Source organism: Oncorhynchus mykiss, chromosome 30 (assembly GCF_057628025.1).
Source record: "Oncorhynchus mykiss isolate SJ-2025 chromosome 30, ASM5762802v1, whole genome shotgun sequence".
NCBI lineage: Eukaryota > Metazoa > Chordata > Actinopteri > Salmoniformes > Salmonidae > Oncorhynchus > Oncorhynchus mykiss.
The window spans coordinates 22,793,118-22,817,539 of NC_143051.1; the positions used below are offsets into that span (position 1 = coordinate 22,793,118).

A 24,422-nucleotide genomic window follows, 5' to 3' on the forward strand; every position below is an offset into this window, starting at 1 on the left:
CGAAGACTGCTGTAAACATTTTGTAGGTCTAGACTACCTTCTTTAGCTACATTTTTTATGAAACTTTTCAAGCAATTTATTGAGAAAACATATAATTATGTAATACTTATCCTATCCATTAAACAAAATTATTATTTCACTATCAATTGCTTTTTTTACTCACAATAGACTACAATTGTGTGACAAACCTACTGGTGGCGCTGTGAAATTTTGCTTTTCTTTCACTAGCGAATGAAACTCGGTGGTGCCAAAGATTATGGATATACTGACAAGATACTAGTGTCCACCCCCTAACAAGGGGGCTCGTTGTCCATAAAGCGTCTCTGCGGGCTGTCTAGCGCCCGCCTATCCTTTCTTAGGATTTGTGGATACATTTCATTGTTACTTTTTAAATATTCGACGAGGGTTGTTGAAGTCAACCGCCTATATTCAATGGAGAGTGGCAGAATATCTGCCCGCTGTAATTGATCCAAGATTAAGGACATCTTTGATTATATTCAGACGTGAGTATAGCCTTGCTATTGAGAGAGGCCGCCATAGTCAGACCTGGCTCTCAAGAGAAGACAGGCTATGTACACACTGCCCAGAAAATGAGGTGGAAAATTAGCTGCACTTCCTAACCTGGCAAATGTATGACCATATAAGAGACACATATTTTCTCAGATTACACAGACCTGCAAAGAATTTGAAAACAATTACACATTTTGATAAACTCATATCTATTGGGTGAAATACCAGTGTGCCATCACAGCAGCAAGATTTGTGACCTGTTCCCACAAGAAAAGGGCAACCAGTTAAGAACAAACACCATTGTAAATACCACCCATATTTATGTTTATTTTTCCCTTTTGTAATTTACTATTTTCACATTGTTATAAACTGTACATTATGACATTTGAAATGTCTCTAGTCCTCTGAATCTTTTGTGAGTGTAATGTTTACTGTTTACCCCAACGATTTTTTAATGGACCAAATTCGACACTCATTGACCTCCATACGAAAACTCCTCGCTTGCTGAGAGAAAGAAACGAAAAATGCCACCTGATCCATCAGGTGGCATTTTTTGTTTCTTTCTCTCAGCAAGAAGACAGATTTTTGGCCGAGCTGGGCCAATGATGTGTTTATACACGTCATTGAGTTAGGCCTCTCGCTTTGCTTCTTCCTCTTTGGTGGTGCTCTCGCTACGTCATGAAGAGAGAAATTCTAAGGCCGCATGTGTTGTGACAAAACACTTGCGCTTCACTGACAGCCACTCTTACCACTGCTTTTAAGTTATTAGAAGACACATTCAGGTGGTTATCTGTTAATATACGTATAAATAAATATACGGAAATGCCCAAGAAAGCAAAAGAAGATGCAGAGTGGGAAGGAGAAGAGGGAGCAGCCCCACCAGCGGCGGCAGGTAGCTAATTGTTAGCAGCTAAGCTAACGGTTACATCTGAATCCTTTCCAGCCACTGCACCACAGTTGTTAACGTTAGCTATTGTGCATCAATGTGAAATGTAATTAACAAGTAGCTGTCCTGGCTGTCATATGATAGGGATTATTTTGACAGCAGTGTGGCATTGGCGATGGTTAACTACCTAGAAACTACGTTAGCTAACTTGCTATAAATGTTTTGAAAATGATGCAATGCCATATGCATTCCTTGTAATTGTCAGACATGATTCATTGTTCTCTCTACTTGACAGTCAAGTAGACACACACTTCAACATGTAAAAGGGGTCATTTGTGGAAGAATAATCAACACAGGGTCATGCATGGCTAGTTATGAATTTCTCATTCATTCGAAGTCATGAAGACAAGGTTAGATCTGTCATAGCTAATATGCATTGTTAGAAGAACTGCTGTGTTGCCAAAAGTCATTCTGAAAATGCGCCAGCCCCCGCTTCCCTTATAACGGGCTTTACCTCCCCGCCGGCTCATTCTGACCCTCTCTTTTGTCACTCAGTGCATCCATATGTTGATGACAAACTTGCTAATTTTGTTGCCTACATTTTCTCTCACCACTTCAGAAAAATCAGTAAAGAAAGGAAAGAAGGATAAGAAGGGGAAGAAGAGTGTGAGTATACATCTTTTGGGGATATTTTTAGTAGATTGAATGAGGCGAGAAAGAAAATGTAATCCACGATGTGTGAACACATTAAACAAAATGTATCAACATCTCTCATTGACTGTCACACACTCTCTCTCACAGTTCTTTGATGAGCTGGCCACAGATAACAAAAAGGAGGATGGACCTGTGGTGAAGGAGACTCAAGGAAAGCAGGTAATTGTTTTCCTTGACTAATACAGATGATCATATAGGTCATTTTCAGTTGGATTACTTATTTTTGCATTACTGTATCAATAACACAATGTCCAGTGATATGTTGTCATTAATAGGTCCACCTATTACATAATTGTTATGTTTCTTCCCATCCCACCTAATTTGCTCTCTTGAAAGACAGAAGATGAGCTTGAAGAGGTTGGGGAGGTAGCCACTACTAGCCAGAGTTGTAGCTAGCTTGCAGTATTGAATCTCCAACATAGAAAATCATGATATATATATTTAAAAAATCATGACCTATGTGTTTCGTGTGGTCCCTCCCTGCTAATACCTAACCCTAGTAGTTATCATGTAAACCTTCATGCCCATCTAATATAATCTCTCTTGCTCTCAGCCTCAGAAGAAAAAGAAAGACCGGCGGAAAGGTAAAGGTGGAGAGGGAGACGATGATGATGACGAGGATATGATGGAGAAACTGAAGAAGCTGTCAGTGCAAGCCAGCGATGACGAGGAAGAGGAGGGTAAGTTGACTGCTTAGTAAGTCTGTCAAACATAAATTATGTATACATTTCAAGCTGGAAATGTGCGGAGTTGATAGCTTAACGAGACTTTAATCAACTTCTTGCTCTCTCTCTTATTTCAGTTGTGGCCCCCAGAAAAGGCAAGGGAAATAAGGTGAGCGTGTTTTGCATGCAACAGTCTTGATCACTATATCTACAGACTTAGCATATTTGATCACTGTCCTATTCTATTACATTTTGAGGGGAGACTACACTATAATCCACTTTTAAATTGTATTTGTTATTTTTGTTGTCTCAGGCAGGGAACATATTTGCAGCTCTCAGTCAGGGAGACAGTGATGGTGATGATGGAGTGGCTGGAGGGGAGGATGATAATGATGAAGAAGAGAGACGGATGAAGGTGTGTGGGGTTTGCTTCTTATGTTTATGTATCATTCTCTAACTTTGAATGTTGATTCTATTGATACTTTTTGTTTCAGAGGTCCAGGCATCTCTAAGAATGTGTTTATGTTTACTAATTCATCCATCCCTCCTCGTATTGTTCTTTCCTCTTCCTTTTCTACTGCCTTCTCTTCTCCTTTGGATTTCATCACACACTCACAATAAGACCTGCTACACATGTTCACATCCATATTCTTAGTGATTCCTAAATTATTACATTTTTTTGCATTTCATCTACATGCTTTGGACAAATAAGCAGAAAGGTTGGGGCTTGCAAGGCACTTAGAATCTAATGATTTGAATCAAGCATGTTATTTTTCTTCATAATGACATGGTGGTCTGGTGTAAGGACATGTCTAATATAAAGGAACTTGTGTATCTGTGTGCGTGTCCGTGCGTCTTTAATACTTTAACACAGGAGGTTGAGAAGGTGCAGAAGGGCAAGAAAAAAGATAAACCTAAGCCAAAACCAAATGCAAAGGTGGGTGATTGAATGTTTCTTCTCCTTCTGCACTCTTTTCTTTCCCTCTCCTTTCCCCTTTCTTCATACCCTTCGCCCCTGTGTCTGTCTGTTTCCCATCCAACAGGGTTGATAAGCAGCACATTTTAAATGTTCCCTTCTCAATCCATTTCCTTTTATTCCACTCTACTCTTTGTTTGATGTCTTTTCTCTTCGTACACCTCATATCTGCAGATCTAACCCACTGAGATACTCGATACAATAAAACCGTGTGAGTCTGATCTCACTTGTTCCCAGACATGGAGACTCACTCAATTTTTACTACATAATACCAGGCTCCCTCCGATGATGATGAGGCGGAAGAGGAGAAAGACAAGGATGAGAAAAAAGCGGTGAACAAGAACCCAGAGGCTAAAAAAACATCCAAGGTCAGGCTTCTGATTGGCTTGGTGGAATATTGCTTACACCTATCAAATCATTTTAGATCTACAGGAGTATCTAGAGAGTATTGATTTGTGATTCAGCATTATGTTGAGAACTAAATGAGAGACTCCTTTTCTCTTCCCTTGTAGGCAACTGAGGAGGATGAAGCAGAGGAGGAGAAGCCTCAGCCGAAGAAAGGCAAGAAGGAACAGCCCAAGGTGAGTGAAGAGCTCTCTTTGGTGTTAACAACACATAATTTGTTTAAAAAAGCTTTCCTTCTGGAATGTAGGGATGGCATTCGATTGACAAAATCATATTGGGTTAGCGACGTATAGTGTGACCAAGTCCCAATACCCCCACCTGTAAACTGTCAAGAATGCAGGCCAATATAATGCATGGTCACAGTGTATGGGTCACAGTTACACTTAATGTCTTGTCAAGGTAGTTTCTGTAAAACCATAATGCTATGTGACTTGTCCCATTCAGAGGATGAACAAACCTGCTCGCCCGCCTCGCAGCGAAGATGAAGAGGGTGAAGACGATGAAGACGACACAATGAAGGTGTGTTTTTATGTCTAATCTGAGTCTGCTATATGGAAGGGTCATACATAGCATGCAGAGCCACCATAGAACGCCTAACTCCCTCTCATAGAACTGTCTCTCTCTCTGTCTGCCTCCCTCTCTACTGTCAGTGTGCTGAAGATGTGATCGCAGAGCAGGAGCAGGAGAAAGGTGACGACCCCTTTGCCAACATGAGCAAGAAGGAGAAGAAGAAGAAAAAGAAAATGGTAACCAGTCTATACATACACTACCGGTCAATAGTTTTAGAACACCTACTCATTCAAGGGTTTTTCTTTATTTGAACTATTTTCTACATTGTAGAATAGTAGTGATGATGTCAAAGCTATGAAATAACACGTATGGAATCATGTAGAAACCAAAAAAGTGTTAAACAAATCGAAATATATTTTATATTTGAGATTCTTCAAATAGCCACTCTTTGCTTTGATGACAGCTTTGCACACTCTTGGCATTCTCTCAACCAGCTTCACCTGGAATGCTTTTACAAAAGTCTTGGGAGTTCCCACATATGCTTAGCACTTGATGGCTGCTTTTCCTTCACTCTGGTCTGACTCATCCCAAACCATCTCCATTGGGTTGAGGTTGGGTGATTGTGGAGGCAAGGAGGTCATCTGATGCAGCGCTCCATCACTCTCCTTATTGTTAAAATAGCCCTTACACAGCCTGGAGGTGTGTTGGGTCATTGTCCTGTTGAAAAACAAATGATAGTCCCACTAAGCGCAAACCAGATAGGATGGCGTTTCACTGCAGAATGCTGTGGTAGCCATGTTGGTTAAGTATGCCTTGAATTCTAAATAAATCAGACAATGTCACCAGCAAAGCACCCCCACACAATAACACCACCTCCTCCATGCTTTTACGGTAGGAAATACACATGCAGTGATCATCCGTTCACCCATACCACGTCTCACAAAGACATGGCAGTTGGGAACGAAAATCTCCAATTTGGACTCCAAACCAAAAGACAAATTTCCACCTGTCTAATGTCCATTGCACGTGTTTCTTGGCCCAAGCAAGTCTCTTCTTCTTGTTGGTGTCCTTTAGCAGTGGTTTCTTTGCATCAATTTGACCATGAAGGCCTGATTCACAGTCTCCTCTGAACAGTTGATGTTGAGATGTGTCTGTTACTTGAACTCTGTGAAGCATTTATTTGGTCTGCAATCTGAGGTGCAGTTAACTCTAATGAACTTGTTTTCTGCAGCAGAGGTAACTCTGGGTCTTCCTTTCCTGTGGCGGTCTTTATGAGAGCCAGTTTCATCATAGCACTTGATGTTTTTTGCGACTGTACTTATGTTCTTATGTTCCGCATTGACTGACCTTCATGTCTTAAAGTAATTATGGACTGTCATTTCTCTTTGCTTATTTCAGCTGTTCTTGCCATAATATGGACTTGGTCTTTTACCAAATTATCTTCTGTTTATCCCCCCACCCCACCTCGTCACAACACAACTGATAGGCTTAATAGCATTAAGAAGGAAAGAAATTCCACAAATTAACTTTGAACAAGGCACACCTGTTAATTGAAATGCATTCCAGGTGACTACATCATGAAGCTGGTTGAGAGATTGCCAAGAGTGTGCAAAGCTGTCAACAAGCCAAATCAACAAGGCAAATCATTTGATCACCTGTTCAGGAGTCTTATGGCTTGGGGTAAAAACTGTTGAGAAGCCTTTTTGTCCTAGACTTGGCACTCCGGTACCGCTTGCCATGCGGTAGTAGAGAAAACTGTCTATGACTGGGGTGGCTGGGGTCTTTGACAATTTTTAGGGCTTTCCTCTGACACTGCCTGGTGTAGAGGTCCTGGATGGCAGGCAGCTTAGCCCCAGTGATGTACTGGGCCGTACGCACTACCCTGTAGTAGAGGTAGACCGATTATGATTTTTCAACGCCGAAACCGATTATTGGAGGACCAAAAAAAGCAGATACCGATTAATCGGCCAATTTATTTATAATAATGACAATTACAACAATACTGAATTAACACTTATTTTAACTTAATATAATACATCAATAAAATCGATTTAGCCTCAAGTAAATAATGAAACATGTTCAATTTGGTTTAAATAATGCAAAAACAAAGTGTTGGAGAAGAAAGTAAAAGTGCAATATGTGCCATGTAAAAAAGCTAACGTTTCAGTTCCTTGCTCAGAAGATGAGAACATATGAAAGCTGGTGGTTCCTTTTAACATGAGTAAGAAGTTCTAGGTTGTAGATATTATAGGAATTATAGAACTATTTCCCGCTATACCATTTGTATTTCATTAACCTTTGATTATTGGATGTTCTTAGAGGCACTTTAGTATTGCCAGTGTAACAGTATAGCTTCCATCCCTCTCCTCGCTCCTCCCTGGGCTCGAACCAGCAACACAACGAAAACAGCCACCATCGAACCAGCGTTACCCATGCAGAGCAAGGGGAACAACTACTAGAAGGCTCAGAGCGAGTGAAGTTTGAAATGCTATTAGCGCGCGCTTGCTAGCTAGCCATTTCACTTCGGTTACTCCAGCCTCATCTCGGGAGTTGATAGGCTTGAAGTCATAAACAGCGCAATGCTTGACGCACAACGAAGAGCTGCTGGTAGTGCCTTGTGGTAAGAGGCAGTGATGCAACCAGTTAGGATGCTCTCGATGTTGCAGCTGTAGAACCTTTTGAGGATCTCAGGACCCATGACAAATCTTTTTAGTTTCCTTAGGGGGAATAGGCTTTGTTGTGGCAATGTGTTGCTACCTACCCTCACCACCTTGGGGCGGCCCGTCAGGAAGTCCAGGATCCAGTTGCAGAGGGAGGTGTTTAGTCCCAGGATCCTTAGCTTAGTGATGAGCTTTGAGGGTACTATGGTGTTGAGCGCTGAGCTGTAGTAAATTAATAACATTCTCACATACATAAAAAGATGAGTGAGGCCTGTAATTTTCATCATAGGTACACTTACACTATGACAGACAAAATGAGAAAAAAAATCCAGAAAATCACATTGTAGGATTTTTAATGAATTTATTTGCAAATTATGGTGGAAAATAAGTATTCGGTCACCTACAAACAAGCAAGATTTCTGGCTCTCACAGACCTGTAACTTCTTCTTTAAGAGGCTCCTCTGTCCTCCACTCGTTACCTGTATTAATGTCACCTGTTTGAACTTGTTATCAGTATAAAAGACACCTGTCCACAACCTCAAACAGTCACACTCCAAACTCCACTATGGCCAAGACCAAAGAGCTGTCAAAGGACACCAGAAACAAAATTGTAGACCTGCACCAGGCTGGGAAGACTGAATCTGCAATAGGTAAGCAGCTTGGTTTGAAGAAATCAACTTTGGGAGCAATTGTTAGGAAATGGAAGACATATAAGACCACTGATAATCTCCCTCGATCTGGGGCTCCACACAAGATCTCACCCCGTGGGGTCAAAATGATCACAAGAACGGTGAGCAAAAACCACACTGGGGGACCTAGTGAATGACCTGCAGAGAGTTGGGACCAAAGTAACAAAGCCTACCATCAGTAACACACTATGCCTCCAGGTACTCAAATCCTGCAGTGCCAGACGTGTCCCCCTGCTTAAGCCAGTACATGTCCAGGCCCGTCTGAAGTTTGCTAGAGAACATTTGGATGATCCAGAAGAAGATTGGGAGAATGTCATATGGTCAGATGAAACCAAAATATAACTTTTTGGTAAAAACTCAACTCGTTGTGTTTGGAGGACAAAGAATGCTGAGTTGCATCCAAAGAACACCATACCTACTGTCAAGCATGGGGGTGGAAACATCATGCTTTGGGGCTGTTTTTCTGCAAAGGGACCAGGATGACTGATCCGTGTAAAGGAAAGAATTAATGGGTCAGTATCGTGAGATTTTGAGTGAACCTCCTTCCATCAGCAAGGGCATTGAAGATGAAACGTGGCTGGGTCTTTCAGCATGACAATGATCCCAAACACACCGCCCGGGCAACGAAGGAGTGGCTTCGTAAGAAGCATTTCAAGGTCCTGGAGTGGCCTAGCCAGTCTCCAGATCTCAACCCCATAGAAAATCTTTGGAGGGAGTTGAAAGTCCGTGATGCCCAGCAACAGCCCCAAAAACATCACTGCTCTAGAGGAGATCTGCATGGAGGAATGGGCCAAAATATCAGCAACAGTGTGTGAGAACCTTGTGAAGACTTACAGAAAATGTTTGACCTCTGTCATTGCCAACAAAGGGTATATAACAAAGTATTGAGATAAACTTTTGTTATTGACCAAATACTTATTTTCCACCATAATTTGCAAATAAATTAATTAAAAATCCTACAATGTGATTTTCTGTTTTTTTTTCTCATTTTGTCTGTCATAGTTGAAGTGTACTTATGATGAAAATTACAGGCCTCTCTGATCTTTTTAAGTGGGAGAACTTGCACTAAATATTTTTTTCCCCCACTGCACATAAGTGTTTCTTTTGTCCAGGTGGGAAAGGGCAGTAGAGATTGCATCATCTGTGGATCTGTTTGGGCGGTATGCAAATTGGAGTGAGTTTCTGGTATAATGGTGTTGATGTGAGCCATTACCAACCTTTCAAAGCACTTCATGGCTACGGACGTGAGTGCTACGGGTCTCTAGTCATTTAGGCAGGTCACCTTTGTATTCTTGGGCACAGGGACTATGGTGGTCTGCTTGAAACATGTTGGTATTACAGACTCTATCAGGGACATGTTGAAAATGTCAGTGAAGACAGCTGCCAGTTGGTCAGCACATGCCCGGAGCACACGTCCTGGTAACCCGTCTGGCCCCGCAGCCTTGTGTATGTTGACCTGTTTAAAGATCTTACTCACGTTGGCTACGGAGAGCTTGATCACAAAGTCATCCAGAACAGCTGATGCTCTCATGCATGCCTCAGTGTTTCTTGCCTTGACGCGAGCATAGAAGTGATTTAGCTCGTCTGGTAGGCTCGTGACACTGGGCAGCTCGCGGCTGTGCTTCCCTTTGAAGGCTGTAGTAGTTTGCAAGCCTTGCCACAAGACGAGCGTCCGAGCCGGTGTAGTATGATTCAATCTTAGCCCTGTGTTGACGCTTTGCCTGTTTGATGGTTTGTCGCAGGGCATAGCATGATTTCTTGTAAGCTTCCGAGTCCTACATCTTGAAAGCGGCGGCTCTACCCTTTATCTCAGTGCGAATGTTGGCTGTAATCCATGGCTTCTGGTTGGGGTACAGTCACTGTGGGGACGACATCCTCGATGCACTTATTGATAAAGCGAGTGACTGATGTGGCGTACTCCTTTCCCTCTGGTTACACATTTAACATGTTGATGGAAATTTAAGTTTCCCTGCATAAAAGTCTCCGCCTACTAGGAGCGCCGCCTCTGGGTGAGTGGTTTCCTGTTTGCTTATTTCCTTATACTGCTGACTGAGTGTGGTCTTAGTGCCAGCATCTGTCTGTGGTGGTAAATAAACAACCACAAAGGTATAGCTGAAAACTCTCTACGCAAGTAGTGTTGCCCTCAATTTATCACAATATACTCCATGCGAGCAAAATCTAAAGACTTCCTTAGATTTCGTGCACCAGCTGTTGTTTACAAATATGCACAGACCGCCTCCCCTCGTCTTACCAGAGTGTGCTGTTCTATCCTGCCGGTGCAGCGTATATCCCACTAGCTGAATATCCATGTCGTCATTCATCCACGATTCCGTGAAACATAGGATTTACAGTTTTTTATGTCCTGTTGGTAGGATATTTGTGGTCGTACCTCGTCTAGTTTATTGTCCAATGATTGCACGTTGGCGAGTAGTATTGACGGTAACGGCAGCTTTCCCACTCGCATTTTCCGGGTCTTTACCAGGCTCTTTGTCCTCTGTACCTGTGTCGCTTCCTCTTGCAAATAATGTGGATGTTGGCCCTGTCGGGTGTTTGGAGAATGTCCTGTGCGTCTTGCTTGTTGAAGAAAAAATCTTTGTCTAATCTGAGGTGTGTGATCGCTGTCCTGATATGCAGAAGCTCTTTTTTGCAGCAAGATACGGTTGCAGAAACATTATGTACAAAATAAGTTACAAATAACGTGAAAAACCCCCACATAATAGCAATTGGTTGGGCGCCCGTAAAACTGCTGCCATTTCTTCCGGCACCATTGTCAGGGTGGCTATTTGAAGAATCTCAAATATAAAATATATTTTGATTTAACACTTTTTTGGCTACTATATGATTCCATATGTGTGTGTTGTCTTCACTCGCATTCTACAATGTAGAAAATAGTACAAATAAAGAAAAACCCTTGCATTAGTAGGTGTTCTAAAACTATTGACCGGTAGTGTATGCTCGACCAGACACAGAAGAAGCTTTTTATTCATTGGAAGTGTGTATCCATGCCTCTGTGTTTCTAGATAGAATATGAGAAGCAGGTGGCCAGTGTGCGTGCTGCCAACGCCATCGAGGGCGATTTCTCAGTGTCCCAGGCTGAGTTGTCTTCCAGGCAGGCCATGCTGGAGAACGCATCCGATATCAAGGTGACCTGACCGTCTCAACTCATCGAGTGTTACTTTACTCTGAAGAATTAAGTGAAAAGTTAATAGAACATAGTTCTTGAATACTGAAGAAAATGTATTAAACGTAGACAGTATGAGGTAGTTCCTTCAACCATTCTATACTGTGGAATGGGCAAATTTAATGGGTGTGGGGGCCACAAAACCCCATGGTCAGGGAAGATTATTCAGTTTTATAACTAATTTCCTGTAATTCTACACATTTTGCCATAGGGTGGAGAGAAATGTTTTCATTTTTGAATATGATATCTGATTGGGACTAACTAACAGTCAATGGGGGCACCCCGGACGTTAATTCGACCATGATAGTAAGTTTAGATAGTTTAGCGGCCAGCTAACTTAGCCCATGTCAGCTAACATTTTTTAGATTTGCTGACTGACTTGACGACAACTGCTAATGCACAACCAAATTTCGAAATTGCACCTTGTATATTCTACTGCTCTAATGTGTAACAGTAAGTTGACACCCCAACTGAGTTCCTAATTAAAAACAAAAATGTAAATTGATCTGAGGGCCTTCGGGCCACCAGTTGCCCATCCTGCCTGCAGAATGTCAAATGGGAATCCATGAAGTTCCATGAGTATCAGAGTTCACCTGTAGGGGTTTCAGTGTTTTAATGTCTCCCCCAGCTGGAGAGGTTCAGTATATCAGCTCACGGGAAGGAGCTGTTTGTCAACGCAGATCTCCTGGTGGTGGCAGGAAGACGCTACGGTCTGGTTGGACCTAACGGGAAGGGGAAGACCACTCTCCTAAAACATATCGCCAACAGAGCTCTCAGTATCCCTCCTAACATTGACGTGCTGCTCTGTGAGCAAGGTATTTCACTTGCCCTCTGAAGAATACCCCCCCACCCCACCCCATCATACCCTTCTCTGTCTCCCTCTCATCATCTATCTGTTTGCATGTCTTTTGTCCCTACCCCCTGTCTCAACACTCCTCTCTACTCCTCTACTCCCTTCACCCCTACCCTCTCTCCCCCTCTCTAACACCCTATGTCACTCTCCATCTCTCCATAGAGGTTATAGCTGATGACACCCCGGCGGTCCAGGCTGTGTTGAAGGCAGACACGAGGCGTCTGAAGCTCCTAGAAGAGGAGAGACAACTCCAGGCTCTGCTGGAGAAAGGAGAAGACAGCGTGGCTGAGAGACTGGACAAGGTATGGTGAAGCATTATAATGAAACCCTAATGCCTAGTTAAATAAAATAAAAACAATTTATAAAATGTAGTTAGATCTGCCAGCTGAAATATCCACTTCCTAATTTCTATGATAATGTATTGGATACACCGTTTTTTAAATTCAGACTGTGGTAACAGACTTTGGAGTTATTGTCTCTTAGGCTGCATTAAGACATAAATATAATATCTGTCAATAGACTAAGCCACTGCTTGTCTACATATTGTGTGTCCGTCTCAACCAGGTCTATGAGGAGTTGAGGATCATCGGGGCAGCAGCAGCGGAGGCTAAAGCCCGTCGTATCCTGGCTGGTCTCTCCTTCACCCCAGAGATGCAGAATCGAGCTACCAAGAAGTTCTCTGGAGGCTGGAGGATGAGAGTCTCACTTGCCAGGTAAGACTTTTTTGGAATTCCAGGTGTAGAATCTTAATTGGATCACTCTTTTGTTGCTGAGAATTTGAAATGCAGATGAGTTTCATGATTTCAATAAATTCACTGAAAACCCACACTACCACATGGTTATTAACAGTATCGCACTTTTAATGTAACCCAGTTTTGGCCAGCTAATAGCATAACCACCGATCAAGCAACATTATGGACTTAACATTCAAATCCTGTTGCTGCAGGATTATTTTACCTTAACAACATAGGTCAAATGAAGATCCTATATCTGTAGACCCCCTTGCCCTGCTTAGGCACTTATCTGAAGGGATTTGATTTAGAGGTTTTAGCTATATGGCAATTGCTTCAATTGTTTTTTCTTTAGCTACTTTTTTAAAAGTACATTTTTGAAGCGTCACTTTTAGAGATAATAAAACAAAAGCATAACAGAGATAAAAACAGCAGTGAAAACTCTAACCTAAGCTTCCTGTGGCTCTCTCTCCTACCAGAGCTCTGTTCATGGAGCCCACCCTGCTGATGCTGGATGAGCCCACCAACCATCTTGACCTCAACGCTGTCATCTGGCTCAACAAGTAAGGGCACACCACACAGTCTTTTACTTAAATATCATTTATTTCCCAGGGACAGGACACCACACAACATACAGCTGCTTACTCAATGGGTCTCCTTTCAGCCCTGCATCTGTGAATGATACACTACAGTGGCTAATATATCAATCTCTCCACCTAGCTACCTTCAGGGCTGGAAGAAGACTCTCCTCATCGTGTCTCACGACCAGAGTTTCCTGGACGATGTGTGTACTGACATCGTTCACCTGGACAACCAGAAACTTTACTACTACAGAGGGAACTACTGTGAGTATTTGCTATGTACATTCTTTCTCCTTCCCCACAAACTGTTAGCCTGGAAATACTTCAACACAACAAAAAACAAAAATGTGTGTATTTGGTTATTGACATACTACACTGAACAAAAATGGCAATTCAACATGTAAATTGTTGGTCCCATGTTTCATGAGATGAAATAAAAGATTCCAGAAGTGTTCCGTACGCACAAAAAGCTTATTTCTCAAAAATGTTCTGTACAAATGTGTTTAGATCCCTGTTAGTGAGCATTTCTCCTTTGCCAAGATGATCCATCCACCTGACATGTGTGGCATATCAAGAAGCTGATTAAACAGCATGATCATTACACAGGTGCACCTTGTACTGGGGACAATAAAAGGTCACTCTAAAATGTGCAGTTTTGTCACACAACACAATGCCGCAGATGTCTCAAGTTTTGAGGGAGAGTGCAATTGGCATGTTGACTGCAGGAATATCCACCAGAGCTGTTGCCACAGCATTGAATGTTCATTTCTCTACCATAATCCGCCTCCAACGTCGTTTTAGAGAATTTGGCCGTATGTCCAACCGACCTCACAACCGCAGACCATGTGTAACCACGCCAGCCCAGGATCTTCACCTGCGGGTTCGACTGAGACCAGCCACCTGGACAGCTGATAAAACTGTAGGTTTGCACAGCCAAATAATTTCTGCAAAAACCGTCTCAGGGAAGATCATCTGCGTGCTCGTTGTCCTCACCAGGTTCTTGACCTAACTGCAGTTCGGGGGCATAACTGACTTCTGTTGGCAAATACTCACCTTAGATGACCACTGGCATGCTAGAGAAGTGTTCTCTTCACAGATGAATCCCGGTTTCAACTGTCCCGGGCAGATGGAAAACAGTGTGTTTGGAGTTGTATGGGTGAGAGGTTTGCTGAGTACCCTGTGGTGGTGGTGTGGATATAGTATGGATAGGCATTCGCTACGGACACAATTGCATTGTATCGATGGCAATGTGAATGTGCAGAAATACTGTGACGAGATCCTGAAGGCCCATTGTCATGCCATTCATCCACCTCCATCACCTCATGTTTCAGCATGATAACGCACAGCCCCATGTTGCAAGAATCTGTACACAATTCCTAAAAACTGAAATTGTCCCCGTTCTTCCATGGCCTGCATACCAGACATGTCACCCTTTGACCATGCTTGGGATGCTCTGGATCGACATGTGTTACAGTTCCAGCCAATATCCAGCAACTTCGCACAGCCATTGAAGAAGAGTAGGACAACATTTCACAGGCCACAATCAACAGCCTGATCAACTCAATGCGAAGGAGATGTGTCGCTGCATGAGGAAAATAGTGGTCACACCAGATACCGACTGGTTTTCTGATCCACACCCCTATCTTTTTTTTTTTTTAAGTTATCTTTGACCAACAGATGCATATCTGTATTCCAAGTCCTGTGAAATCCATTGATTAGGCCCTAATGAACTGTAATTTAGTCAAATCTTTGAAATTGTTGTATGTTGTATTTGTTTTTGTGTAGGTACGTCTTCTATTAATGTAGAACATGTATCTGATCTCTCCAGGAGTAGCATCAGTTGTCTTTTGCATGCTAGGGGCATCTAACCCTCGCACTTGTCTTTTTCCACTGGCACTGACAGTTGATACGACTGAGATTTTGTTATTTATGACTGAGCTATGTCTCACCTAGCTATCTTAAGATGAACTGTTGCACTACATCTGGATACGAGTGTCTGCTAATTTACTAAAATGTATTTTTCACTCTGTCTCCCTCTCAGTGACGTTTAAGAAGATGTACGTTCAGAAGCAGAAGGAGCTCCAGAAACAGTACGACAAACAGGAGAAGAAGCTCAAGGATCTCAAGGCTGGAGGGAAGTCCACCAAACAGGCCGTAAGTTTAGTTCAGCTACCTGTTTAGACATGGTTCTACCTGGATCTGTCTCGCTCTCTGTACTTCTCCCATCATCCACTGTTTTCTGTCTATCTCTCTAGGAGAAGCAGACTAAGGAAGCCTTGACCAGGAAGCAGGCGAAGGGAAAGAAGAAGGGAGGGGTGGAAGAGGAGAGTCTGGAAGCAACAGAGCTGCTCAAACGGCCCAAAGAGTACACTGTCAAATTCACCTTCCCCAACCCCCCTTCTCTCTCTCCTCCCATCCTCGGACTGCACAGTGAGTTCTTCCTCTTTTTTCTCTTCCTCTCTCTCTCTTTGTATATCCCTGTTAACCCTCTGCTCTCTGTCTGTCTCAGGTGTGGACTTTGCCTTTGAGGGACACAAACCTCTCTTCAAGAATGTGGACTTTGGTATCGACATGGAGACTAGAAGTATGGAGAAATTATTTCTGTTTGAAAACCTGGGCCATGTCATTAGCCTCCATACTATACCTGACAGCTCTTTATCCTTGTTCAGTTTGTATAGTTGGACCCAATGGAGTCGGGAAGAGTACCCTACTACTACTTCTCACTGGCAGGTTAAATCCAGTGAGTTTGCCTCCAAACAAAAATAACAACAAAAGTATCCTTACAAATGCAAATACGGCATCTGCTTTTTCACTGATTGGTTTAACTGTGTGTCAGACTAAATGTGTGTTGGTTTGCCTTTCAGATCAAGGGGGAGATGAGAAAGAACCATCGGCTGAAGGTGGGCTTCTTTAACCAGCAATATGCTGACCAGCTGAACATGGAGGAGGCAGCTACAGAGTACCTCCAGAGGAACTTCAACCTGCCCTACCAGGACAGCAGGAAGTGTCTGGGCCGCTTCGGACTGGAGAGTCATGCACACACCATCCAGATCTCCAAGCTATCAGGTTAGGAATAGAAACATGCATGCACACACATGTGCAAGCACACACACCATCATCCATTGTCAATCTGTTTATGTTCCTCTCCATCCAGGTGGTCAGAAAGCCAGAGTGGTGTTCGCTGAGCTGGCCTGTCGGCAACCTGACGTTCTCATCCTGGATGAGCCTACTAACAATCTGGACATTGAGTCGATCGATGCCTTATCAGAAGCGATTAATGAGTACAAAGGAGGTATGTACACAAATACAAGAGGCTGTTTGGTATTGAGGGTTTCTTTTGTTTAAATGTAGGATCAGAAAGTAGCCTCAGATATGGGGTAGCTGTGGCCAATGTTCCCTCTAATTGTTTTCGGGCACTGAGCAAATTTCAGGTCTGCTGCGCACAAACTTGAACGTTGTGAAAATTTTGTTTAACTTCTGGTGTGCGTTTACATGGAAATAGGGCCAAAATATATTAACATGGAAATAGCTGTTCTATCATTCATTCTACAGTAGCAGCCAATGTGTGGTGTTAAATGTAGGCCTACATTCCATGAGACTTTTGAAAAAAAAAAACATGTAGGGATTGACAGGTTAATGTTTATCCACTTGTCCTTCAGACAAGGTGACTGAAACAAATTGATGCAAGAAACAACTTTACAAAAATCTAAACGCAACATGCAACAATTTAGAAGATTTTACTGAGCTATAGTTCATATTAGGAAATCAGTCAATTGAAATTAATTAATTAGGCCCTAATCTATGGATATCACAGGACTGGGAATACAGATATGCATCTGTTGGTCACAGGTACCTTAAAAAAAAAAGTAGGGGCGTGATAAGAACTTGTCAGTATCTGATGTGTCCTGCTGCATGAGACCACATATCCTTCTCATAGAGTTGATCAGGCTGTTGATTGTGGAATGTTGTCCCACTCTTCAATGGCTGTGCGAAGTTGCTGGACATTGGCGGGAACTGGAACACGTTGTCTTACACGTAGATCCAGAGCATCCCAAACGTGCTCAATGGGTAACAATGGATAAGAGTATGCAGGGCATGGAAGAACTGGGACATTTTCAGCTTCCAGGAATTGTGTACAGATTCTTGAGACATGGGGAAATGCATTATCATGCTGGAACATGATGTGATGACAGCGGATGAATGGCACGACAATGGGCCTCAAGATCTCGTCACGTTATCTCTGTGCATTCAAATTGCCATCGATAAAATGCAATTGTGTTCATTGTCTGTAGCTTATGCCTGCCCATACCATAACCCCATCCCTCCCATGGGGCACTCCGTTCACAACATTGACATGAGCAAACCGCTCACCCACACGTCACCATACACCTGGTCTGCGGTTGTGAGACCGGTTGGATGTACTGCCAAATTTTCTAAAACAATGTTGGAGGCAGCTTATGGTAGAGAAATGAACATTCAATTCTCTGGCAACAGCTCAGGCGGACATTCATGCAGTCAGCATGTCAAGTTGAGAGAGAGTGCAATTGGAATCTGTGGCATTGTGTTGTGAGACACAACTGCATATTTTAGTGGCGTTTTATTGTCCCCAGCACAAGGTGCACCTGTGTAATTATAATGCTGTTTAATAATCAGCTTCTTGATAATCCATCCACTTGACAAGTGTGGATTATCTTGGCTAAGGAGAGATGCTCACTAACAGGGATGTAAACAAATTTGTGCCCAAAATGGGATAAATAAGCTTTTTGTGCGTATGGAACACTTCTGTTATCTTTTATTTCAGCTCATGAAACAGGTTGTGTTTATATTTCTGTTCAGTGTAAAATTCATTATTACCATACTATTATTACAGAGAATCAGACAAATTATGCTACACTCTGCCGATTGACTACTTAGCTTATTCAAGCCCGTCTCAAAATGCAACACTGCTCTTTACCTAACTTGCTTTTCAAAGATGGCTAGAAATGCACACTTTTGTGCTCTTGTAGGAAGCAACCACTGCCCCATTGTTGACTAGAAATTAGCTATAACTGGGCTAATAACTCACTAACTAGCAAAGAATATGAACAAATATACACACCTGGCTACATGCAGCTCTTGCTTTGAGCTCAAAACAAGCACATCTACTCTCGACCACTCATGCTGTAAACACAGTCCAGTTCAAAGTAAATGGCACAGATCCATATGGCGATGGTCTATTTACATATAGGGATACTGAGGTCTGATTGGTTATGGCACACCGGTTTGTGTAAAGTATGGGCCTGAATTGTGCCTGTCAATGCAATAGAATCCGACTGCAATGTGCTCTGCCTACAATAAAATCTATTGCATTGTTCATTTTGTTTCGGTATGTTGATTTGATCACAATTCGCACAGTAGAGGGAAGTGTTAACTAGTTTTCCCCTTTTAGTTAAGTTCAATCTCATGCTTCTCTGCGCGTGCTGATATTTCTCCTGCGGGGCATTCACGGGGGAGCTGGGAACAGTGGTGGTGGCATAAATAAAATGTCTGTCAACATCAAACATATAATTAGCATGCTGCTGATAGTGCATTTTGGTAGACTCTTCTGACAGTGTTTCTCATATGTAACATGTTAATTCCTTGCTGTTGTCCCTCCATAGCTGTGATCATCGTGAGCCACGATGCCCGGCTGATCACTGAGACAGCCTGTCAGCTGTGGGTGGTGGAGGATCGGTCTGTCAACCAGATAGACGGGGACTTCGAGGACTACAAACGGGAGGTCCTGGAATCACTGGGGGAGACCCTGGTCCACAAGGTCAAAGAGTGACCTACCTACTGCAGAACCAGGGCTCTATTGGCACTATATTCCCTGTACTGTACCATTTCTCACCAGAGCACTATGGGCCCTGGTCAAATGTACTGCACTATGTAGGGAATAGAGTTCCAACAGACCCAGGAGGAAATAGAAATGTAATGCAAAATAACCTACCGCTGAAGCTGGCTATGTCATTAGCTCAGTGCATCTCGATAGTCTAACGTGGCTTTGTTTCCTTGTCTCACCTCACCTATTTGAATAGGCATCATGGCTTAAGTCTCTCCCAAATCAGTTTATTTGAAGAAAGGTGTGGCGAGGAAGTCACGTTAAGAGTATTGAGAATACACCCCTGGTGTACTGCAGTATCCTCTCGGCCTATGAGATGTATACATTTTCTTGAGTCCAATTTGCCACCTTGCCCCCCTCCACACAACTGTATATCTGAAAAGATAGGGTGTGATTTGGAATTCAGAATTTGACTGGACAAGTGGGCATGTCTCACCCAGGTGACAATGGGACAGAAAGAAAGCAATATGCTGAAGTATTTCTATTATAGAGGAAATGGCAATACATTACCAGTGGAACCACACATGTAGAAACCAGGCTCTTATTACCTGGGAATAAACATGTTGACACCTGTATGATTAAGTATTTACTACAGACAAAAAGGAAATTAAATAAATGGATTTTGCATCTTAATGTCTATTGTACAACTTGTCTCTAAATATTAAACATTGAGCATAGATGTAGAACAGATTAGACAGATTTCTCATGTACATGAGCTGATTATTCACTTATCAGTCATCCTGTTGTAGTCACTTTACCTCTACACACAGTAGAAGTAGGAAGTTTCCATACACCTTAGCCAAATACATTTAAACTCATTTTCACAATTCCTGACATTTAATACTAGTAAAAATTCCCTGTCTTAAGTCAGTTAGGATCACCACTTTATTTTAATGTGACATGTCAATAATAGTGATTTCAGCTTTTATTTCTTTCATCACATTCCCAGTGGGTCAGAGTTTACATACACTCACTCAATTAGTATTTGGTAGCATTGCCTTTAAATTGTTTGACCCAAGTCAAACATTTCAGGTAGCCTTCCATAAGGTGGGTGAATTTTGGCCCATTCCTCCTGACAGAGCTGGTGTAACTGAGTCAGATTTATAGGCCTCCTTGCTCACACACTTTCAGTTCTGCCCACAAATTTTCTATAGGATTGAGGTCAGGGCTTTGTGATGGCCACTCCAACACTGTGACTATGTTGTCCTTAAGCCATTTTGCCACAACTTTGGAAGTGTGTTTGGGTCATTGTCCATTTGGAAGACCCATTTCCTGACTGACGTCTTGAGATGTTGCTTCAATATTTCCACAATTTTCCTCCCTCATGATGCCATCTATTTTGTCAATTGCGCCAGTCCCTCCTGCAGCAAAGCACCCCCAAACATGATGCTGCCACCCCCGTGCTTCACGGTTGAGATTGTGTTCTTCGTCTTGCAAGCCTCCCCCTTTTTCCTCCAAACATGATGATCATTATGGCTAAACAGTTATTTTTGTTTCATTAGACCAGAGGACATTTCTCCCAAAAAAAATCTTTGTCCCCATGTGCAGTTGCAAACTGTAGTCTGGTATTTTTATGGCAGTTTTTGAGCATTGGCTTCTTCCTTGCTGAGCGGCCTTTCAGGTTATGTCGATGTAGGACTCGTTTTACTGTGGCTATTGATACTTTTGTACCTGTTTCCTCCAGCATTTTCTCAAGGTCCTTTGCTGTTGTTCTGGGATTGATTTGTATTTTTCGCACCAAAGTACGTTCATCTCTAGGAGACAGAACACGTGTCCTTCCTGAGCGGTATGATGGCTGTGTGGTCCCATGATACTTGTGTACTATTGTTTGTACAGATGAACGTGGTTTGGAAATTGCTCCCAAGGATGAGCCAGACTTGTGGGGGTTTACATTTTTTTTCAGAGGTCTTGGCTGATTTCCCCATGATGTCAAGCAGAGGCACTGAGTTTGAAGGTAGGCCTTGAAATACATCTACAGGTACACCTCCAATTGACTACAATTATGTAAATTTGCCTATCAGAAGCTTCTAAAGCCATGACATAATTTGTTGGAATTTTCCAAGCTGTTCAAAGGCACAGTCAACTTAGTGTATGTAAACTTCTGACCCACTGGAATTGTGATACAATCTGTCTGTAAACAATTATTGGAAAAATGACTTGTGTCATGCACAAAGTAGATGTAAGCATTTCACTGTTAGTCTACACTGGTTGTTTACAAAGTATGTGACAAATACAATTTGATTTTTAGTTGTAGCCCGTGAAAAGTGTCTGGAATGAATCGGTGATCTGTGACATGTTTTAGCAAAACTCTCCCAAAAGCAATATTGCCATAAACAATATTCTAGAACTTTTAGTGCGACCCGACCAAATTCACAGAAATATGAGTTGTAGATCTGTCACTCGTTGAAAGCAAGTTCAAGAAGCAGTAATATGCTCTGAGCGCTATTTCTATGCTTAAGTTTACTTTTAGCGTCTTGTTTTTGTACACCACCTGAAAATACTATATTTTTGGTTATGGAAAAGATTTCACACTGCGGTTTAGATGGTATAATGATTATTTACACTATACTTGCTTGTTTTGTCACAAACTGAAATTAGACAAACTATTAGAATTTTAGCAACCAGGAAATGGTGGAGTGATTTCTGCATAGTGCATCTTTAAAACTTGCTCTACTACTTCCAGAAAGCCCAAATGATATCACAAAAAATAATTTCACCATGATTCCTTTGATAGGCCCTAGTCCATGTCAAATGGGCCTCGTTGGTCTTCTTGACTTGAGCCACTTCAGTCTCGTCTGGCTGTATGGTGTGGTACCACCTGTACCAAGGGGTCATGATGGGGGGAGGAGGGGCCGAGCCAACTGCGTCATGGGAGTTGGAATAGTTCTCCCCTGAGAAGTCCACATGAGGAACCTGGAAGGGTAGCAGCTCTGGAAATATGGACAATATTTATGTACTGTAGGGAACTGCAGTTTCTCTTTTGGTGGCATTGTTGAACCGCTGCACTGGTCACAAAAAAAAAATATTATTCATTACTGTACTGCTGTAGCATTCTGCTCCTTAGTCAGAGGCTGAACTTACCATGGTCTCTTGCAGTGCCAATTGCCTGATTTGAGTTAATTTCTGTTTCTGACTCTCCTGGATAAAAAAAGTAGAATAACAATATAAATGTGCCACTTTGGTTACCTCAAACCTCACAAAAAGTGTTGGTCTTGAACCAGATGTTACTTTATGCAGAAAGGTTTTCATCACTAAAACACCTATTGGCAGCCTCTCAGATTCTTGGCTGTGTCAACTGTGTAAATTCATCAAATCAAAGACAACTTATTTTGATGAAACCAGCAAGCATTTAGATAACGCTTGCTGAATTCAGCATGGTTGATTCAGACTCATTCATAGAATTGTATTCACATTACATAAATAAAACCATCTTACCTGTCCGCGTGGGGTCATACACAACGCCTGTATATGGGCTTATAAAATTTTGCAGCAGCTTCACATTCTGCAGAAAGACTGGTCCATTGCTTACCAAACATAACATTGAATAGCTTGTTAAATCAACCTAAAGAAATCAAAGGTAATACCATCTAATTTTATATCTCTCATGATTGTGTATATACAGTGCCTTGCGAAAGTATTCGGCCCCCTTGAACTTTGCGACCTTTTGCCACATTTCAGGCTTCAAACATAAAGATATAAAACTGTATTTTTTTGTGAAGAATCAACAACAAGTGGGACACAATCATGAAGTGGAACGACATTTATTGGATATTTCAAACTTTTTGAACAAATCAAAAACTGAAAAATTGGGCGTGCAAAATTATTTAGCCCCCTTAAGTTAATACTTTGTAGCGCCACCTTTTGCTGCGATTACAGCTGTAAGTCGCTTGGGGTATGTCTATCAGTTTTGCACATCGAGAGACTGACATTTTTTCCCATTCCTCCTTGCAAAACAGCTCGAGCTCAGTGAGGTTGGATGGAGAGCATTTGTGAACAGCAGTTTTCAGTTCTTTCCACAGATTCTCGATTGGATTCAGGTCTGGACTTTGACTTGGCCATTCTAACACCTGGATATGTTTATTTTTGAACCATTCCATTGTAGATTTTGCTTTATGTTTTGGATCATTGTCTTGTTGGAAGACAAATCTCCGTCCCAGTCTCAGGTCTTTTGCAGACTCCATCAGGTTTTCTTCCAGAATGGTCCTGTATTTGGCTCCATCCATCTTCCCATCAATTTTAACCATCTTCCCTGTCCCTGCTGAAGAAAAGCAGGCCCAAACCATGATGCTGCCACCACCATGTTTGACAGTGGGGATGGTGTGTTCAGCTGTGTTGCTTTTACGCCAAACATAACGTTTTGCATTGTTGACAAAAAGTTCAATTTTGGTTTCATCTGACCAGAGCACCTTCTTCCACATGTTTGGTGTGTCTCCCAGGTGGCTTGTGGCAAACTTTAAACAACACTTTTTATGGATATCTTTAAGAAATGGCTTTCTTCTTGCCACTCTTCAATAAAGGCCAGATTTGTGCAATATACGACTGATTGTTGTCCTATGGACAGAGTCCCCCACCTCAGCTGTAGATCTCTGCAGTTCATCCAGAGTGATCATGGGCCTCTTGGCTGCATCTCTGATCAGTCTTCTCCTTGTATGAGCCGAAAGTTTAGAGGGACGGCCAGGTCTTAGTAGATTTGCAGTGGTCTGATACTCCTTCCATTTCAATATTATCGCTTGCACAGTGCTCCTTGGGATGTTTAAAGCTTGGGAAATCTTTTTGTATCCAAATCCGGCTTTAAACTTCTTCACAACAGTATCTCGGACCTGCCTGGTGTGTTCCTTGTTCTTCATGATGCTCTCTGCGCTTTTAACGGACCTCTGAGACTATCACAGTGCAGGTGCATTTATACGGAGACTTGATTACACACAGGTGGATTGTATTTATCATCATTAGTCATTTAGGTCAACATTGGATCATTCAGAGATCCTCACTGAAGTTTTGGAGAGAGTTTGCTGCACTGAAAGTAAAGGGGCTGAATAATTGATTTGTTCAAAAAGTTTGAAATATCCAATAAATGTCATTCCACTTCATGATTGTGTCCCACTTGTTGTTGATTCTTCACAAAAAAATACAGTTTTATATCTTTATGTTTGAAGCCTGAAATGTGGCAAAAGATCGCAAAGTTCAAGGGGGCCGAATACCTT

General features: G+C 42.2%; 1 protein-coding gene and 1 long non-coding RNA gene across 2 annotated transcripts; one reads left to right on the top strand and one right to left on the bottom strand.

Moving 5' to 3' along the window:
- Nucleotides 1–1,048: 1,048 nt before the first annotated feature.
- On the top strand, nucleotides 1,049–19,854 carry LOC110488117 (ATP-binding cassette sub-family F member 1). The gene is made up of 24 exons (XM_021560145.3): nucleotides 1,049–1,402; nucleotides 2,016–2,062; nucleotides 2,198–2,269; nucleotides 2,664–2,790; nucleotides 2,913–2,944; nucleotides 3,089–3,190; nucleotides 3,650–3,712; nucleotides 4,027–4,119; nucleotides 4,264–4,332; nucleotides 4,601–4,675; nucleotides 4,807–4,902; nucleotides 11,036–11,158; nucleotides 11,825–12,011; nucleotides 12,212–12,351; nucleotides 12,614–12,762; nucleotides 13,260–13,343; nucleotides 13,501–13,625; nucleotides 15,403–15,515; nucleotides 15,617–15,791; nucleotides 15,871–15,945; nucleotides 16,031–16,101; nucleotides 16,226–16,427; nucleotides 16,516–16,653; nucleotides 19,001–19,854. Exons 1-24 carry the CDS (start codon nucleotides 1,333–1,335, stop codon nucleotides 19,165–19,167), a joined length of 2,595 nt encoding a protein of 864 aa, XP_021415820.2. The 5' UTR covers nucleotides 1,049–1,332; the 3' UTR covers nucleotides 19,168–19,854.
- LOC149970235 (uncharacterized) lies at nucleotides 13,365–23,835 on the bottom strand. The gene is made up of 2 exons (XR_016493564.1): nucleotides 22,303–23,835; nucleotides 13,365–22,151 (listed from the first exon to the last, which is right to left on the bottom strand). It is a non-coding gene; the product is annotated as an uncharacterized LOC149970235 (long non-coding RNA).
- Between the last annotated feature and the right edge of the window lie 587 nt (nucleotides 23,836–24,422).

Bases quoted from the DNA above. Each gene is read 5' to 3' on its own strand.
- LOC110488117 (XM_021560145.3), top strand. From the start codon at position 1,333: ATGCCCAAGAAAGCAAAAGAAGATGCAGAGTGGGAAGGAGAAGAGGGA. The intron at 2,945-3,088 runs GTGAGCGTGTTT...TTGTTGTCTCAG, and splicing joins GAAAAGGCAAGGGAAATAAG to GCAGGGAACATATTTGCAGC. The intron at 16,428-16,515 runs GTTAGGAATAGA...CTCTCCATCCAG, and splicing joins CCAGATCTCCAAGCTATCAG to GTGGTCAGAAAGCCAGAGTG.